The sequence below is a fragment of the Mesoplodon densirostris genome, chromosome 19 (genome assembly GCF_025265405.1).
Source record: "Mesoplodon densirostris isolate mMesDen1 chromosome 19, mMesDen1 primary haplotype, whole genome shotgun sequence".
In the NCBI taxonomy this organism is placed as follows: Eukaryota; Metazoa; Chordata; class Mammalia; order Artiodactyla; family Ziphiidae; genus Mesoplodon; species Mesoplodon densirostris.
The window spans coordinates 46,280,170-46,299,677 of NC_082679.1; the positions used below are offsets into that span (position 1 = coordinate 46,280,170).

The window sequence follows — 19,508 nt, forward strand, 5'->3', positions numbered from 1 at the left end:
AGGATGCTGGAATCCTTGGGGTGGCATGGAGGGTGTAGGTAACCAGGAGCATTGTTGGGAAGAAAACAAGTGTCCAGCTTGTGGACACCCGTGTTAGTCCTGCTCACCTGTGCCCCAGCTATGAGAATGGGGGCGATGGGGGGGGTCTGTCCACATGCTGCCTGGTGGGGACCTAGTGAGACAGGCAGAATGGGCTGCCTCCTGGGGGCTGTTTCTACACAAAAACCCCCTCTGTCATCTTCTTCCTCTGTAGCCTACTCCCACCCCTCCCCCATTCACCCACCAGGGTTTCACATCCCAGCATCTTCCATAATCCTCACCTCTTCTTCCCAAAGGAGTTAATCAGAAACTAATTTAGGAGGTTTGTGTCACCTGGTTCACATAGTGGAGTACAGCCAGGCAGCAACGTGATGGGGATACGGGCACCTCCTTCAGTCTTGGGGAATAATCAGTTAGACACACTCAGACGCCTGTTACCTGAAGTCTTTGCCCTGAAAGTGCTCACAGCACAGGGTAAGGGACGAGAAGGTGGCAGCCAGCTCTCAGCCTCCTAAAGGGAGAAACTGAAGCCAGGAGGGCTTCTGAATCGCCCTGGCACAAAGTACAGTTGTGGCTGAGAGCACAGCTTCTTGGAGCTGGACTACCTGGGTTTATGGCTTGTGATTCTGGCAGGAGATTTACCTTTCAGAGCCTCAATTTCCTCTTGAAAAGGGGAACAAATAGCCTACATCTCCCAGTGTAGTTGTGAGGACTGGAGAAACAATATACAGGAAACACGTGGCAGTGACGAATGGACCCCTCGCAATAGCCTTGCTATGTCTGCATTATGAGCATGCACTGAATGCATGCTCTTTCCCAAGCATAAGTATTTTCTCTCTGGAGTCTGAGGACGGCCCTCTGATCTAAGTACTATAATTGTCCCTATTTTATAGATGAGAACACTGAGGCTTAGAAAGGTTAAGGACTAACTTTGCTAAGTATAGAAAATTTAAAACATCACTATGACTCATCATAATTTTATGAGTTTGTAAAATTGATAATTAGCACATTTTATCTTAGACGATATGTAATTAGTTAATGGAATGCTTCCTCAATGGATATCTTCAATCATTGTATCTCTATGTGTTAATTGCCCATGGGCTATAGAATCTTTAGAGACATCTTCATTTTTTCTATTCAAACACTATCAAACTGATTTAAAAGAGCAGCTCCCCCCGCATTTACTCCCTATCTCTCTTCTCTCCATTTTTCTCCATAGCGCTTATCACCCCCAACATTTATATATCTTATTCATTTGTTTATTGTCTGCCCTCATCAATATAATGTAAACTCCCCAAAGGCAGGGACTTTTAACCATTTTGCTCACTCTCATATCCCCAGAGACTAGAACAATAACCAGCACTTCGTATGCTTTGCAAATTATAAAGTGTTTCCCAAACATAAGGTCTATTATTGTTATTATTATTGCCAAGTGTATAGCTTGCCTGAAGATAAACCTTAAGGTTCATGGCAGAAACTATTTTCTCAAAAATCTGGCAAATACGACCTGCTCAAGCGCCAGGAAAAATGTGATGAAGGTTAAAACCAGTGGAGATTATTTTCCTAACATGTTAATAAAGCTCCTTATCAGTAAGTTCAAAGACAAGTTAACTTTTTTAAATTTTGGCAATAAAAAATGGCATGTTCAAAGGCAATTAAATTAGCGTTTAAAACTTCCAATGAGTTAACTATCACTGATTTATTCATTTAATTATTCTTTATTTTGTTAGCATAAAAGGTGTTTTCAAATCTTCATTTTAATGATTTTTCAGATTATAAAAGTAATACATGTTCATTGAAGAAAATTTGGAAAATCATTTTTAAAAAATAAAAGAACATAAAAAGCCTCCTCAATCCCACCACTGCCCAGAGAGTACGTGACTGTGGATATTTTAGTCTATTTCCTTTTAATCTTTTTCTATGTGTGAATATTTTCTCTTTTTTTTTTTCCTTACAAAGTAAGGATCATATTGTAGGCAGAGTTCTAGAACCTGCTTACCTGGTGGGGTTTTCCCCCCTCTTAACAGTATACTCAAAGTCTTTTATGTTATTAAAATTTCTTTAAAAACATGATTCCACGGCTATACAATATTCCATTATAAGCGTATGCCAAAATTTTCTCAGCCTCTCCTCTCTTATTGGACACTGGGGTCACATCCCATGTTTCACCGCTGTAATAATACTTTTCTATGCCCTCTTTGGTGTTTTCTGGGCCCTGAATCAGGCTTCTCTACACCCTTGGTCAGGACCTATTTGCTGATTTGCAAGTGGACCCGTTTATGTAGTTAGTCAGTATATCAAGTCTTAGAAGTTGGGCCTTGGTGGCAGCGGGGAAGGCAGCTGATCCAATAGAGGACTACTCCAGGTAAATCAAGGCAACCTGAAGACCCAGTAACCTCCACGCATTTCCTGACCAACCCAGGGTAGCACACATGTGGCCAGATGTTGCATGGGGGCAGAAGGCCTCCTTGCTGCAGAGGCTGCCACATACTTGGATCCCTTTTCTAACATCAGGACCAAGTTACTTGTTTGCAAACCTCCGTGTCCTCTGCCAGCCTCTCTGCCACTGTCCTCTCACTCTTTTTCTCCTCCACTCCTGAGTTCATTTGCTTCTTCATTTAATCACATGACAAACGTTTACAGGCATACCTCGTTTTATTGCTCTTCATAGATATTGCTTGTTTTTACCAACTGAAGTTTTGGAGCAACCTTGCGTCAAGCAAGTCTTATCCATGCCATTTTTCCAACTGCATTTGCCCACTTCATGTCCCTTATGTTACATTTTGGTGATTCTCACAACATTTCAAACTTTTTCATTGCTGCTGTATTTGCTGTGATGATCTGTGACCAGTGATTTTTGATGTTACTGTCACAAAAAGATTACCACTCACTGAAGGCTCAGATGATGGTTAGCGATTTTTAGCAACAAAGTTTTTTTTCTTTTTTTTTTTGGCCACACCATGCGGCATGCGGGATCTTAGTTCCTCGACCAGGGTTCGAACCCGAGCCCCCTGCATTGGGAACAGGGAGTCTTAACTGGGCCGCCAGGGAAGTCCCAATAAAGTATTTTTAAATTAAGGTATGTACATTGTTTTTTAAATAAATGTCTACTGCAAACCTAACAGACTACAGTATAGGGTGAACCTAACTTTGATATGCACTGGGACACCAAAAAAATCGTGACTCGCTGTATTGCGGTGGTCTGGAGACTCGCGACCACCAAACCGCAATATCTCCGAGGTATGCCTGTAATGACATCTACCCGCACTTGCCAAGGAATGTTTTTCTCCATTAGGGAGACCATCAGCTGCGTCCCAGACTTAAAGACCCGCCTCCCTCATTTCTGAGACTCCTTTCTGTGTCAGCTGTAAAATGGGGATTTGTTTTGAGATCCAATGGGCTGAGCAGGCGCTGCACAGACGTGGCCCATCCCAGAGGCCAGCCCCTGCGCGGCCCTGCCCCGTCTGCCGTGGACCCCGGTGAAGCTCAACCCTCCAGTCTGGGTGCCTCTGCCGCGCATGCGCTGACCGTCCTGTCCCCGCTGTTACCTGGCCGCCTCCGCCAGTGATACGGCGCCAGTCCACTAACCACAGGCTCATTGATCGAGATCAGAGTGTCGCAGTGGCTACAGAAAGGAGGTATTCCGGGAGCAGGGACGTGAAGCAAAGTGGGAGTGACGTGGACTCGCCGCCCACCATTCAGCCACTTCAGAACCTGGAATACCGCAGCCCGCCGGCCCGCCCTCCAGTTTCCAGCCAGACAATCCAGTCGGAGATGAGTCACAGGCAGGGACACGCCTCGCCTCAGATGCTGGGTGCTGAGTGAGGCGGGCATGGGGGGAGACGTGACCTGGTGTCAGATCTCTGTGGGGTGGCCCTGCAGTAACCAAGGGGCACTGGCGGGGGGTGGTGGTGACAGATTCCCTCCCTGCATTGCTCTTCCTCCACCTCTTCTCTCTGGGTGACTTCGGGTGGGTTATGTTACGGAGCCTATGAGTTTTCTCATTTGCACAATGAAACTGTTACCCACTTCGGGGAACCTGTTGCAGTGATTTTGGTGATCTTAACTGGCACATGCAGGTGTCTGGTGAACGTGAGCCACCCTGAAAGCCGGCGTGCCCACAACATCTCCACATACGGAAATGTCTACCTGACCCATGGCCAAACCTGCCGGCCCCTTGCCAGCCTCCTGGCCACCTGGGAACCTAACACGCTGTCCACCAAACACCCAAATTGACCATGGAAAACGATACGTAACGCAAGGGTTTTTGGTGCCCCCTGCCCTGGGAGGTCATCTCCCACCTCCCCACACCCTACAAAACCCCAGCCTTCATCTCAGTGTCACAAGGCCCAGTGGGAGGAAAGGGGGTACAGGGAGCCTCTAGGAGACGCAGGACCTTGGGGACAACTGCTTGAAGTATTGGAGCTGGTCAGCACCCTCCATGGCATCAGGTGCCACCAGGATAGCCTTACAGTAAGTGTACATTCAGCGTGCATTTACTAAGCGCCCATACTATGCCAACTCACTAGAGAGGGAAACAGCCCTGGAACTGTGGAGGTTGGCGTGGAAGCCAGGACATTTTCCTGAGGGCACGGGAGGCTGTGGAAGACTTTTCAGCAAGTGACATAATCCATTTTGCCTTTAAGAAAGACCTCTCTGGAAACAGCGCAAGAGATGACCTGTCAGCCCACTTACATCCTCCTCCAGACTCACATGCAGCCACAGTGCACACCAGCACACCCGCAGAAATGAACACAGACACACGTACACACATGTATTTTTAGAAAGCACAGATCCCAGGCCCTGAGATGCTCTGTGAGTTTTCTGGTGTGAAATCACAGTTCCCCAAGCAGCGTGCCACGCCGGTTCTACCAGGCCTGAGGAGATCACATCCTACCTTCACTTACCCCATCGGAACTCTTGACTGGGTTTCTATGGGGACTGGGAGTGGGTGTCAGGCCAGCCTGGGGTTCATACCAGGACAGGCTGAGCTGGAAGAAGCCACCTGAAGAGGGATTCCCAGGTCAGCAGCAGTCATGGCCCCCTCCCTCCCACCCCCCTCAGGCAGCAGAATGAACATTTTGCAGCCACACACCTCCTGCCATGGGCTTTCCATACATAACCCCCATCCTCACGGCAGGTTAAGTGTTCTTACCCTGCTTTCCCCAGGAAGACACTGCACCTCAGAGAGGTGAAGTGCTTTGTCCAAAGTCACACTGCCAGAAAGTGGCAGAGTTGATATTAGCACTCAGGAATTGGACTTCTGAGCTCAGGCTCTCCAAAGATAGGTGTTTGATTTGTTTATTAAATAGAATAATCAGTTATTAGTGTAGTTTGGCCAATTGGCCCCGTCAAAACAGGGGACCCCTTTGGAGAAAAAAAATATATGATAAAAGGGATCCCTGGAGGAGAAAAGGGTGGGACCTCTGGACCCGCCTCTTACAGAAGAGTTCTGTCCACAATGATATCATCCCCAGGATCAGGGAAGCCGAATGCCCCCTGGGACCTAGAGGGACCAGGCTCTTTTCCCATTGGCTTGTGACTGACAACTTCCCCTGCAAGTACCTGCTCGGCTCCACATCCAACCAAAGGTGCAGTTTGGTTTCTGCACGTGAAGTGACCGCACTCCCTAGAAATAAGAACTATAACTCCTTAATCTTCCCATAGCCTCCTGTCACCTGGGGACATGCCAGGAGAGACTGAATCAGTTCAGATCTCCAGCAGCATGGGAAGATGGATTACTTTCTGAAAATGTCTCCTCCATTGCAAATGGGTGTTAGAGTGACCTGGCAGTCCATTGCTGCACAGACATCCTGACACCTGGATGTTCACTTGGGGGTACAGGGGGAATTGGGGAAGAGACAGTTTCATTCTCTAGGTCCCTATTTCTGAATTGGTAGTTTAATATATTAGGTGCCTTTTAAGGGAGTGTGCTGGCTGACAGTGTGGGCTTTGGAGTCAAACAGACCTGGGTTCTAGTCCCAGCCTGTAATTCGCAGCTGTGTGACCCTGGAAAGTTTCATAACCTCTCTGAGCCTCAACTGCCTTATTTATAAAACGAGAATGAAAAGAGCAGAGCATCTTCCTCTTAAAACTGTTGTGATGATGATGATGATGATGATGATGATGATGATGATGATAAGGTCTGAGCTAGGCATCTATGAATTCCCTTCCAAAGCCAGCTGTGGGACCTTAAACTAGTCCCTCACCCTCTCCAGTTCTCAGTTTCCCCTTCTGTGAAATGAGGACATTGAACTGATCTTTAAGGGTCTTTCCAGCCCTGACAGTTACAAGATTCTCAAGGGTCCACCGAGGAGAGAGATTCCCCCCTTCCACTGACCACTGAGAACCCAGCACACATTTGTGCCACCCCTGCCCAGAACCCCCATATTCTGCAGCCCAGAGCCCTCCAGGCCCCCACCCAGACTAGGCCCATGCTCTCAAAGTCACCATCCTCTCCCCAGAGGTTGACAGCCCAGGGTACACGAGCGCCCTGCAGAGTCAGTAGGTGTTGTACTGGCGTCCCCATCACCTGCCTGTTTGTGTCTCTGCAGGTGAGCGGAGGGTCCTTCCCTGCGAGAAGTCAGAGCTGTGCACGTGGGCAGGCTGGCTCCGCTGTTCTGCTCCAAGGATTACATGTCCTTCAAACGCCCCTGCCCCTGTAAGTCTCCTCCCCACATCTTCCCATGGACTAGGGCCAGGTGAGGGCAGAGTCAGGACTGCGGAGAATGTCTCTAGGATGTTTGGCCAGAGAGCTCCAGGGCTCTGATCAGGGTGTGATGTGATATGACGGATCGGGGGGAGGGCAACACAGAAGACTCCTGACATCTGCAAGAGACATGTCACTTTGCGAATCCCTCTGTATGAGTACTTCCCAAAGTGTGGTTCAGGGTTCCTCCAAGGGATATTAATGGGGTTACTATTTTTTTTAATTCCATGGTCAAGTGAGTGTGGGAAATGCTGAGTGAGACAAGTCAAGTAGGTTTTACTGGACTTTTCAGAGCCTTTAATATGGTGCTGTGTTGTGAGGCTCCATAGGAAAGAGAAAGCCCAGTGATCTTCCCAAATCTAGCTGACCACAAGGAATGTCTCGCGGGATGGGTGCTCCACAGAACACACTCCTTGGAGTTCAGTGTCCTAGAAAACCCTTCCTGGAGCAGCCCCACCATGCAGCCCCTCATTTACTAATTCATTTCCATCTAATGAAGCCACAGATGATTTTGCCCGTAACATCCTTCTCATGGCTCCCTGATGCCCACGCGTCTAGACGATGGACACGATCAGGAGTACCCCGGGGCTCAAGGTCGCAGCCCCTGGGGCTCACTCCCCTAGTCATCATCAGCCCCGCCTTCACCAACTCATGCTGCCACCCTTACCCCAGAGTCGCCTTCACCTCTCCCCCTGGCAGCCACCTGCTTCCTCCCATGATGTCCCCTGAACCCCCTCAAGCCACCATCATTTGCTGCAGTTTGGGAGGACGTGCATAACCTCCCCATCCCCTCTCCATGGTGAGGTGGGACTTTGAGTCTGTGTGAATTCAGGGCCCCCACCTTAGCCTCCCTCTACTTGTCATCTCCCTTCGGCCCGCTCACCAGTGTCTGTTCAAATTTGTGCCACTGGTTACATGTCCCGAATCATGGGGTTGGGGGCCTCTCTTGCATGTAGTCGAAATCCCAACTGTCAATTGTTTGCACATCAAAGGGCTGCTGTAGCCGGGGTGGGGAGAGCTGGCCCCTCCCATCTGGGAGCGATCATCAGCAGGTGGGCCGGAGAGGGCAAGGTGGCAATGGGTTCACTGTGCAAAGAGTGGTGTTCAGGGGGCGGGGGAGCCCAGCCTGGCTGCCGGCTGCCGTGGGTACCGAGGAGGGTATAGGTCAAGAGTGATAAGCTTTCTGATAGACAGGACAAGCTCAATAAATTATTGTTATTGTTCTCACTATGGTTGCTGTTGTGGCATCATCAGGTGTCAAAGCCCCAGCGCAAGGCCAGGTGGGAAGGCTGCCACAGGGGGAGCAGGTCGGAGCCCAGGGACACCTGCCCCACAGAGGGTCAGGGTGGCTGTGCCCTCACTCCTGGGAGCAGCCGGCAGTGGAGAAGGCTGGGGCTGCTGAGTGCGGAGGGCTTTCCAGAACCTTCTGGGCTCAAGCCAGGCCCTTCGGAGCCCCGCCCGTCTGCACTAATAGGGGCCGACACCCCAGGACAGGGCTTTGTGCATCCAGCTCCTGAGGACTCCAGGGTATGGTCATGGGTATTCTGGGCTGGTCAGAAGCAGTTCCTGCACGTCTCTGAATTCCCCTCTCCCCTCACTGCCCCGCCTCACGCTGACAGGCCCAGCGCCTAGCATGCAGTAGGCACTCAATGTTTGTTGAATAAATAAATGCAGTCAGACACTGTGGATGAGGCGCTGGAGGGGGAGAAGCTGAAGCTCCTGACTCTGCCACCAGATTCTCTCTGTGGCTCTGGCCAGCCCGTCCTCATCTTTAAAATGAAGGGGACTGAGGCCAGTGGGCTCCAGGAGCTCAGGGCAACTGTGAGGCTCCTTGGAGGGTGAGGGGAGCCCAGGCAGGCAGAACCCAGGAGCCCCACCACCCATTGCTTCAGCCAGAGCAGCTCTGCTAACATCTACAGGTTGGGGTCTGTTCAGATTTCAATTGGAGAAAGGTGTCCCAGGCAATGGCAGGCTGGGTCCCATGGGGTTGTCCAGGCCTACCCTTCCTCCATCATCTCTCCCCTTCTCTGCTGGATTCTTCTCCTCACGTTGTCCAATCAGACTCGTTACCTTTTCTCTGCACTTGTCTAAGAAGTGCTCACAGCACCCCTTTCAGCACCCTTAGTCTGCTTCAATCTGGCTCCTGCAACCCCACACCGACACCGCATCAGAATCTGTGTCGCTAAGTGCATCCCAGAGTTTCCAGTTCTCAGCTGCATCTGACGCTGTTGGTCACATCAGTCTTCTACGTAACTCCTCCACTGGGTTCCTGACTCTGAGCCCTCAGGTTCTCCTCCAGCCCCTCTGGCTCCCTGGGCTCTGACCATCCATTCCTGGTCTCCTTTGGTACTGGAGGTGGGTGGATTCTTCCTGCACCTGCCCTGAGATGCTGGGTCCCCCAAGACTCCAATCCTGCTGGCCTTCTCGCCCCAAACACTCCAGACCCTTTCATCCTCACTCTGCTCTCAACTGCAGCCGTCTAGGCCGGCAGCTTCCCGGCTCTCTCCCACCCCAGTTCTGCCTGAGCTTCTGATTCCTTCTGCCTTCTGCTGCCTGGCTCCCCTGGGCAGCCCCCGTCTCCACTGCTCCAATACAGCCTGTCCCAAACCGAACTCCTTGTCTTCCCCTCCATGCTGGCTTGCTTGATCTTGCTGTCTTGGTTTAGGACACCACCATCACCACCACTCAGTTCTTCAGGCCAGAAATCTGGGAATGACCGTCAATTCTCCTCCAACACACCCATCATTGCCAACTGCCCAAGGAGACCCCGGGGTTTCCGAACTGGGTCAACAGATCTCCCTTCTGACTTCCCCCCCATCCGGGGCCCTCCTCAGACCCAACCTTGAAATTGCTGCCTCAGGAGATGTTTATGGAACAACCAGACAAGTGAGCAAATCGAGGTGAAGCAGATGTCTTACGGGCGGCCTCCTGGGCTCGCAGACCAGAGGCCTTCACACAGGTTCTGGAAGGGATGCAGAACCACAAGAGCCCCAGACATCCACATACACCTGACTCGGAGCAATGAGGGATGAAGCCGGAAGCCCCAGGGGGGCCCTGCCATGGACATACACCCTCTTCTGTTTAGCACCTCCTTTCCCGCTCTGTGAATTTAGACACCTAACAGGGAATCCTTGAACCTTCTTAGCTCACAAAATTATCTTGCTCAGTACATGCAAAGATGCCAAAGACCATTAAAACCTGGAAAACGTAGGATAGGAATCACAGCTTGTTCCTGTTTAGGTTTCCACACCCCTACACCCTGCTGATTGAGAAGGGCCGAAGGGAAAGTCCCTAAAAGGAAAAACAAGCCCTAGAGTTTCCCAAGCAAGACCGATCTCCTAGGAGTGAGAGTTCAGGAGGTCAGGGAGAGTCAGCAGGGAACGTGGATCCAGGGCAGGGAGGAGTAGGGCGATGGGCAGGCGTCTGCCCAGTACCCACAGATTCAGACACTGGGTGACGTGGGACCATCCACTGGCCTCTCAGGAGCTGGGCAGCCATGAAGCAGGCCAGGCCGGGCCCACTCCTCCCAGGCCCTACCACATCCCCGGCCCCATCTTATCTTCCAAGCATCTCAGCTCATCTCGGCCCCTCGAAGAGACAGCCCCAGCAGACCTCCATGCCCTCCGCCCAGTCGAGCAGATGAAAAGACTAAGGCAGGGAGAGGCGGCAAGAACAGGGGAGGGGAAGCCCTGAGGGTTTTGGCCACAAGGCTGCAGGAGGGAAGTCAGGTCGTCTCCCTGCAAGTGCAGGCCTGTGAGCCATTTCCAGCCCTAAGCACTGAGTGAGGAGGAGGGGGACCAGCCTGGCTCCTCAGAGAGGCTGGAGGCGGGGGAGCCTCCTCCATCTGGTCCCAGCTGGGCAGGGCAGCCCAGGATTCCCCCAGGACCCAGGCTCCAAGAACAGATGCTTCACAACCTCTTCTTCGTCACCAGCACATGGCAGCTCCACAGAGCTCCCTGTGAGGTGGAGGTGGCCTCAACAGATGGGTCTGGGGGAGGAGGGGCTTTGGGGCCACAGGGGAGACTGAGCCTGTAGCCAAGCAGGAAAGAGAGCCACAGAGAAATCAGGTGGGGCTTGTCTCTGCTAAGCTCACAGGCTGCCCACAGGGCTGGAAGGAATCACAGCCTGAAAAAGTCTCTGGATGGGCTTGACTCTCCCTCAGAGTTGGTGTGACGTGATAGACAGTGCCTGAGTTCGAGTGCAACACGGCACTGACACTAACAGCTGTGTGATCTGGAGCAAGCTACTTAACGTCTAGAAACCTCAATTTGCTCATCTTTAAAATGGAAATAGTCATAATAGCCTTTTGGTTTGATGCCCAGATGTGGTGTACCACAAGGAACATCTAGCTTGGTGCCAGGCACTGAGAAGATGCTCAAGAAACTTAAAAGTCTTGTCTTTTGACCACCCTCTCTCTACACAGCTTAATATGACCCAAGTCTTTGGTAACAGAATGAGGGAAATGAGGAGAGATGGGGACTTTGGAGATGAATCCGGGGTTTGGACCGGACACTCCTGTTTTCTGCTCTGCTCATTGTAACTGTTACCTCTGCAGAGACTTTGCTGTCAACAGAAGGAAGGACTTGAAAGCTAGGAGGGCAAATGATGGGGCACACTCTGCAAGTTACCACTTCTCTGCCCAGAGCAGACATTGCTAATCAACTGCAGTGCTCTTTCCTACTGAGCCTGAATGCAACCTCAGACTCCCTCTGAACACGTGCAGGCACTGCCCAATAATCATTAGCCTGTGAAATGAAACCCCTGTCCATTCCTTGCTGAGGTCTGATTTTGGAGTGGGCAAGGGAATATAAGGGGTGACTTCGGCTAGCCATGTCTCTCTGAGCCTCAGTTTCCTCATCTGTAAAATGGAAGTTGAAAGGACTGTCCACCTCAAGAGGGTTGCTCTGAGGATCAAATGAGGTATCACAGGTGAAGGGCTTACAAGGCCTTACGATCATTTCTTTATGTGACCTTCTTGCTTCCTAGAAGCGACTCTGCACAGGAGGGGTCAGTGTGGCCATTTCAGGCCTGAGGAAACTGAAGCTCAAGGACGTGAAGAAGCTAGTCTAGGTGACACAGCTGGAAAATGGTGGGGGTCAGGGATACACCCCAGGTGGGTCTTTCCAGGGCTCAATTTTGGATAATCTGCAGCTGGACGAAAAGGGTAGAGTCAAGTCCGCTCCTTCACCCCCACCCCTTGAATGGAGAGTCCATTCTGCAGCCCCATAGACATCCTGGCTGCCCCTCCTCAGAGTTCTCTGGTTGAGCTCAGAGTCTGACTGTAGTGAGTGCTCAGCATCTGACAGCTAATCTCAGTTTTAAATGCACAATCATCTTACATTAGAATCCTTGGCAAGAGGGCATCAACCTCAGCAAGAGTGCTGAATGTAGTACTAATAACAGTAGCAGTATCCCCAGCTTTTGCAGAGGACTCCTTGCTAGCAGAGTTTCTGCACTTCCCCGTCCCCTGGCAGCGGGCTCCCTGGGTGACCTCATCTACCTCATGGTACTGAGCAGCTTCCATACACTGACGGTCCCCAAATTTACATGGTACTGAGCAGCTTCCATACACTGACGGTCCCCAAATTTACATGGCACTGAGCAGCTTCCATACACTGACGGTCCCCAAATTTACATGGTACTGAGCAGCTTCCATACACTGACGGTCACCAAATTTACATCTCCAGCTCCAGACTCTCCCTGAACTCCAGACTCAGATATCCAACTGTCCACCCCATATCTCCACTCGGATGTCCACTCGGGTGTCTACAGCTTATCTCAGATAGAACATGTCAAAACCTTACATCTTGACTCATAGACCCCACCCAAGCTGCCCGTCATCTTCCCCATCTCAGGAAATGGCAGCTCAGTCCTTCCATGTGCTCAAGCCCCAAACTTTCTCAGTCTTTACTGCTCTCCTTCTCATCTACCCCCAAACCAATTAATCTGAAAATCCTAACAGTGTCACTTTCAAATCTGACCCCATCTTGCCACCTCCACCTCTAAGCCCCAGGACCAAGGACACCATCGTCATCACCTGTACCACTGTCCTAGCCTCCTAACTGGCCTCTTTGCCCCCCTCTTGTCCCCCTCCAGCCTATTCTGCCACAACCCTGGGAGCGTGGAAAAGGGAAGGATCTAGAGACTGAGTCTTGGGTTGGTTTCTGTATCTAGAAATCTTGCCAAGGAAAGCATGACCCCCAGAGTTGTCACCCACAGCACCCCAAAGTCAAGTACACTGGAGAGGACTGACCCGCAAACAGCAATGTGTAAGGACATTGCCATTTCTCTGCCAAGGGCTACCCTAGATTGGCTACCCCTCCTACACCTGCAACTGTGCCCAGGGTGATTAGGAAAGGCTGGTCTTCCTCTGTGATGTCACCACAGAAGTGTGCAGGCCTGCACACTTCCCAGACAGGAGAGAGAGGCCCCAAGAGAGAAGTCACATGCCCCATGGACCCAGGGGCTACCGACGGAGGAGACAGGTTTCAAAAGCAGGGCTTCCAGGCCCAAGCCCAGGGCCCTGGCCATGCTAGTCCCTCTGAGAGCTTGATACATTTTCACCTCCTAGAGTTCCTTCTATTTGCTTCTCTCTGCATTTAAGAACCGTGTCCTCCATTAGCCCCCAAACCATCAGCTTCTAAGGGCTGCTCCCTCTTCCCACCTGACCCCACCTAGACTACGTGTCCATAGGTGACCTCCAGGCCTTGCTCGAGAGAGAGTCATTCCAGAGCTTTCCTCTGCCCATCCGCCAGGGCCTTCAGCCACTGGATGATGTTTGTCTCCCCTAGGAATGTGGCTAAGTCTGGGGATGTAGTCTAATACAGTAAAAACAGCAAGAGCTGAAAGAGGCAGGTTCAAAAACCATTGGAGCAAATGTATTTAAATCATCCAAGCCTCCGTTTATTCAGCTATGAAATGGGATTATGAGACCCAGTTTCCAGGGTGACTGAGAGTTTGGTGAGCACATAGATGCTCAGTAAGAGTTTGTTCTATCTTTCACCTCTGGCTCTCGCATCCCACAACGAGAGCTGCAGAACTCACTTGGTCTTCCCTGCAGGGTCCTCCCAAGACCATTCCAAGGGGAGATCACGTGTTCCCTCTCCCTTCCCAGCCAGCCCCAGGCTGGTGTTGAAACACAGCATGGCATGCTTGGCCACCTTCATCTGACAGGCTCTAATCAGGGGCCAGCCAGATGCCAGCCTTTCACCAGATCCCATCACAGGCACACAGTGGGACAATGCAAGAAAATGTGTTCTCCCTCCGTTGTAGACTGGATGTAAGAGGTCCTTTGCTGACCCTTTAGGACTTGCCCTGGGATGCTACCCTAACTGCCTCACACCAGAGGTGGAGAAACTGAGATGCAGATTGGGGACTGGACCAGGTCACCCAGCGTGTTTGTGGCTGAAACTTTGATGCTCCCAGCCTGACTCCACATAAAGTGCTCCTTCCACATGGAGCCTGCTCCCCTGTTCTCAGTGAAGATGCAGAAAAAGAGCAGCCCTCCTTTGAAAGCAAAACTGTGACAAAAGCCACGTCTTTTTCTTTTTATAACCATAAAGACATTTATTCTTTCCGCACAGGGAGGGAAGTCCTGAGATGGAACAGCTTTAGGGCTCTCAATTTCAGTGGTCAAGGATGGACATCATTAAGGACCCAGGTTCTTTCCATCTTCTTGCACCAACATTTTCTGCATTGCAAGATGACCCCCGTCAGGGACTTCCCTGGTGGTCCAGTGGCTAAAACTCCACGCTCCCAATGCAGGGAATCTGGGTTCAATCCCTGTTCAGGGAACTAGATCCCACATTCAGGAACTAAGAGTTCACATGCCACAACTAAAGATCCCGCACGCAGCAACAAAGATCCTGTCTGCCTCAACTAAGACCCAGCACAGCCAAATAAATAAATATTAAAAAAAAAGATGGGGCTTCCCTGGTGGCGCAGTGGTTGAGAGTCCGCCTGCCGATGCAGGGGACACGGGTTCGTGCCCCGGTCCGGGAAGATCCCACATGCCGCGGAACGGCTGGGCCCGTGAGCCATGGCCGCTGAGCCTGCGCATCCGGAGCCTGTGCTCCGCAACGGGGAGAGGCCACAGCAGTGAGAGGCCCGCGTACCGCAAAAAAAAAAAAAAAAAAAAAAAAAAAAGATGGCCCCCATCAACCCAGGCAGTGATGCAACTTTTCCCAGAAGTCCCCCAGCACACCACCCCCATGTCTTATTGGCCAGAATTTAGTCACATGTCCACCCCTAAGCCAATCATACTGAGGGCGTGGTAATACCAAGACTGGCTTACCAAGCTAGTCTTTAAAAGGACAAAGGTTGTCAGAACCTAGGCCCCCCTCAGTCTAACATGGAGGCAGTGAACAGTCAGATTAGCAAACCCTTTCCCTCCTGCCTACTCAGTCCTTCCCCTCTGGTCCCCAAGACTCCAGGAGGACCTGTGAAAGTTAGGAGTGAGAACTGAACTGAGGAATTCCTTTTCTGGGGATTCTCTGGGGTTGGTTTTTTGTTTGTTTAGTAGAGATACCAGCTCACAAGAGTGAATACTTAAATATTCAGGAGATTCATGACCCGTTTAATCATTGGTAGCCAGCCTGAAATCCATCATGATGGGAGTATTTACACCATGGAAATTGGCAACCAACACTACAAATCAGGGATTTTTCTTTCTTTTTTTTTTTTTTCCTGGAAAGCTGGTTTGCCAGCGCACCACTGTATAAAACATACATGCAGGAAGGTGCACAAATCGTTAGTGTACAACTCAATGAATCTTCACAAACTAAGCACACTCAGATCAAGAAACACATCATAAGCTGCATCCCAGAACATCTACTGTGTGCTCTTCCAGTCACTACCCCATGCCCAGGTCAACCACTGTCTTGACTTCTATCACCATAAATTAGTTTTGCCTGTTTTTGACCTTTATACATTTGGAATCATACAGTATGTTCTCTTTTGTTTCTGGCTTCTTTTGTTCAACATTCCATTGTGAGATTCAACCACAGTATTGTATATAATTGTAGATCACTTATTCTCATCACCGTATGGTATTTCATTGTGTCAATATACCACAAATAACTTATCCATTCTACTTTAATGGACATCTGAGTAGTCTTCAGTTTGGGGCTATGAATGAATAGTGAACATTCTAGTAGAGTGCTGTCCAATAGAGCTTTCTGCAATAATGAAAATGTTCTGTATTGTCACTGCCCAATATGATAGCCACAACCCATGTGCAGCTATTGAGCCCTTGAAATGTAGCTAGTGCAAATGAGGAACTGAATTTTTTTAGTTTAAGTATACTTGATTTACAATATTGTATTAGTTTCAGGTATATAGCATAGTGATTCAGTATTTTTGCATTATAGGTTATTACCAGATAATAGGTATAATTCCCTGTGTCATACAGTATATCCTTGTTGCTTATCTATTTTATGTATAGTAGTTTGTATCTGTTAATCCCATATCCCTAATTTGTCCCTCTCCCCTTCCTTCTCCCCTTTGATAACCACAAGTTTGTTTTCTATATCTGTGAATCTGTTTTGCATATACATTCATTTATTTTTTTAGATTCTACATATAAGTGATATCATATAGTATTTGTCTTTCTCTGTCTTACTTATTTCACTAAGCATAATATTCTCTAGGTCCATCCACATTGCTACAAATGGCAGTATTTCATTCTTTTTATGGCAGAGTAATATTCCATTGTATATATATACCACATCTTCTTAACCCAGTTGTCTGTTGATAGGCACCTTGGGTTGCTTCCATGTCTTGGCTATTGTAAATAGTGCTGCTATGAACATTGGGGTGCATAAATCTTTTTGAATTACTGTTTTCATTTTTTCCAGATATATACTCAGGAGTGGAATTGCTGGATTATATGGTAGTTCTATTTTCAGTTTTTTAAGGAACATCATACTGTTTTCCATAGTGACTGCACCAACTTACGTTCCCAGCAACAGTGTACATGGGTTCCCTTTTCTCCACAGCCTCTCCAACATTTGTTATTTGTGGTCCTTTTGATGACAGCCATTCTGACAGGTGTGAGGTGATATCTCATTATGGTTTTGATTTGCATTTCTCTAATAATTAGTGATGTTGGACATATTTTCTTGCGCCTGTTAGCCATCTCTATGTCTTCTTTGGAAAAAACATCTATTCAAGTCTTCTGCCCATTTTTTGACTCGATTTTTTTTTAATATTGAGCAGTATGAGCTGTTTGTATATTTTGGACATCAATTCCTTGTTGGTATCATCATTTTCCAATATTTTCTCCCATCCTGTAGGTTGTCTTTTCATTTGTTGATGGTTTCTTTTGCTGTGCAAAAGCTTTTAAGTTTAATTAGGTCCCATTTGTTTATTTTGCCTTTATGTCTTTTGTTTTAGGAAACTGATCCAAGGAAATATGGCTCCAAATTATGTCAAAGAGTGTCCTGCCTATGTTCTCTTCCTAGAGTTTTATGGTTTCATGTCTTGCATTTAGGTCTTTAAACCCTTTTAAAGTTTATTTTTGTAGTATACAGTATGAGGGAATGTTCTAATCTCATTGTTTTACATATGGCTGTCCAGTTTTCCCAGCACCACTTGTTAAAGATGCTGTGTCTTCTCCATTGTATATTCTTGCCCCCTTTGTCATAAACTGATTAACCACAGGTGTGTGGGTTTATTTCCAGATTCTCTTTTCTGTTTCATTGATCTATGTGTCTGTTTTTGTGCCAATACTATGCTTTTTTGATTACTGTAACTTTGTAGTATAGTCTGGAATTTGGCGGGGTTATACCTCCAGCTTTGTTTTTTGGTTTTTTTTTTGTTTGTATTTAATTTTATTGGAGTATAGTTGATTTGCAATGTGGTGTGAGTTTCAGGTGTACAGCAAAGTGATTCAATTATATATATATACATATATTCATTCTTTTTTAGATTCTTTTCTCATATAGGTTATCACAGAATACTGAGTAGAGTTCCCTGTGCTATACAGTAGGTCCTTGTTGGTTATCTATCTTAGATATAGTAGTGTGTGTATCTGCCAGTTTTGTTCTTTTTTCTCAGGACTGCTGTGGCAATTTGGGGTCTTTTATGGTTCCACATAAGTTTTAGGATTATTTGTTCTAGTTCTGTGAAAAATGTCCTGGGTATTTTGATAGGGATTGCATTAAATCTATAGATTTCTTTGGATAGTATGACATTTTAATAACATTAATTCTTCCAATCTAGGAGCATGGGATATCTTTCTATTTCTTTGAATCATCTCCAATTTTGAGGAACTGAATTTTAATTTAATTTTCATTAATTTAAGTAGCTACATGCGGCTAGTGGCTACCATACCGGACAGCACTGTTCTAGTACATGAGTTTTGGTGAACATATTGATGCATTTCTGTTGGAGAGTTCATTCTGCCCAGGAGTGGAATTTCTGGGTTATAGGACATCCATGTGTTTGGCTTTAATAGATAGAGCTAAACAGTTTTCCAGAGTGGCTGTACCAATCCACACTCCTAACATCAATCTATGATAGCTCTAGTTGCCCTACATCCTCACCAATGCTTGGTGTTGTCTGGATTTTTTCACTTTAGCCATTCTGGTAGATAGCAGAGATATTACCTTGTGGTTTCATTTGAATTTCTCTGGTGATTAAGTACAGTGTATTTAGCACCTTGGATATCCTCGTTTGTGAAGTGATTGTTTAAGCCTTTTGCCCACTTTTTCATTGGGTCTTTTTATTACTAATTTCTAGGAGTTCTTTATATATTCTGACTACCAGTCCTGTGTTGGATATATTATTGCAAAAATCTTCTCCCTCTTTGTGGACTGCTTTTTGACTCTTATAATCATGTCTTTGGATTCACAGATGTTCTTAAACTTTTATATATAGACTATCTATTCTTGTATATAATTTGCTTTATGCATATTTAACTTCAAAATTTACAGAAAATAAAACGATATAGAGCATACAGTTAGGGGATACCCTCTTGTACGCCTTAGGAGCAGAGGCTTCTATTGCTGCACTTCAAAGAATACATTTTTACAAATGTGAAAGCCAACGTGGGCACCTTTTAGGTTGGGTGGCAGCCTTGTTAAAGAGTTTTTGTCTATTACTGAAATTTCAGGTTTTAGGTTAAATGAAATTTAAAGGATGGCTCGTGAAACAATTTAAACTTTTTAAAAAATCTCTCATTTTTTTCAAGATAAAAAAGTACCTCCAACACTAAAATACTGACAGTGATCCCAGTAGTTTAAGTACTATTATAGTACACGTGGCTACTACACATGCACAGTATGTCACCAACACTGTCTAAACAATAAGAATCATAGCACTGGGGCACAGTGGCTCTTGTTATCCTTGCGAGCGAACAGGATGATCAATTACACCTGAGCAATATTAGTGCACTGGCGTATCTACCAAGTGTAAAATCCAGTTATCTAAGACAACATGACTATCAGATTCCCAGACAGTATGTTATTTCTGAGTTTGTATATTCAGAAACCTGTGGGTTGTTCCTTAAATTCTTTTAAAATAGGAATTACATTGAGCATTAAAAACACTGAACTAAGTAATGCAGCCACCATAGTGGGTGAAGTTCAGTGTCTGGTTTAACAAACGTTTACTATCATTTCAAAATCAATTTCTGCTCAATCCTAGCACAGCCAGCATTTCTCCTGCAGTGACATTTATTTTTAAATGCACAAGAATGAAAGGCCCAGCTATACACCACTGCCTTATTACAAGAGCCATGGGGAGGGCAAGCTGATGAAAC

The 19,508-nt window shown here is 47.7% G+C and overlaps 1 protein-coding gene across 1 annotated transcript in view; it reads left to right on the plus strand.

The window, feature by feature from the left end:
- BEAN1 (brain expressed associated with NEDD4 1) overlaps positions 1 to 19,508 on the plus strand; it is a 38,956-nt gene that overhangs the window by 1,468 nt on the left and 17,980 nt on the right. Inside the window, exon 2 of the mRNA XM_060083164.1 lies at positions 3,605 to 3,853. Coding sequence (XP_059939147.1) covers positions 3,605 to 3,853 — 249 coding nt within the window. The remainder of the gene's footprint in view (positions 1 to 3,604; positions 3,854 to 19,508) is intronic.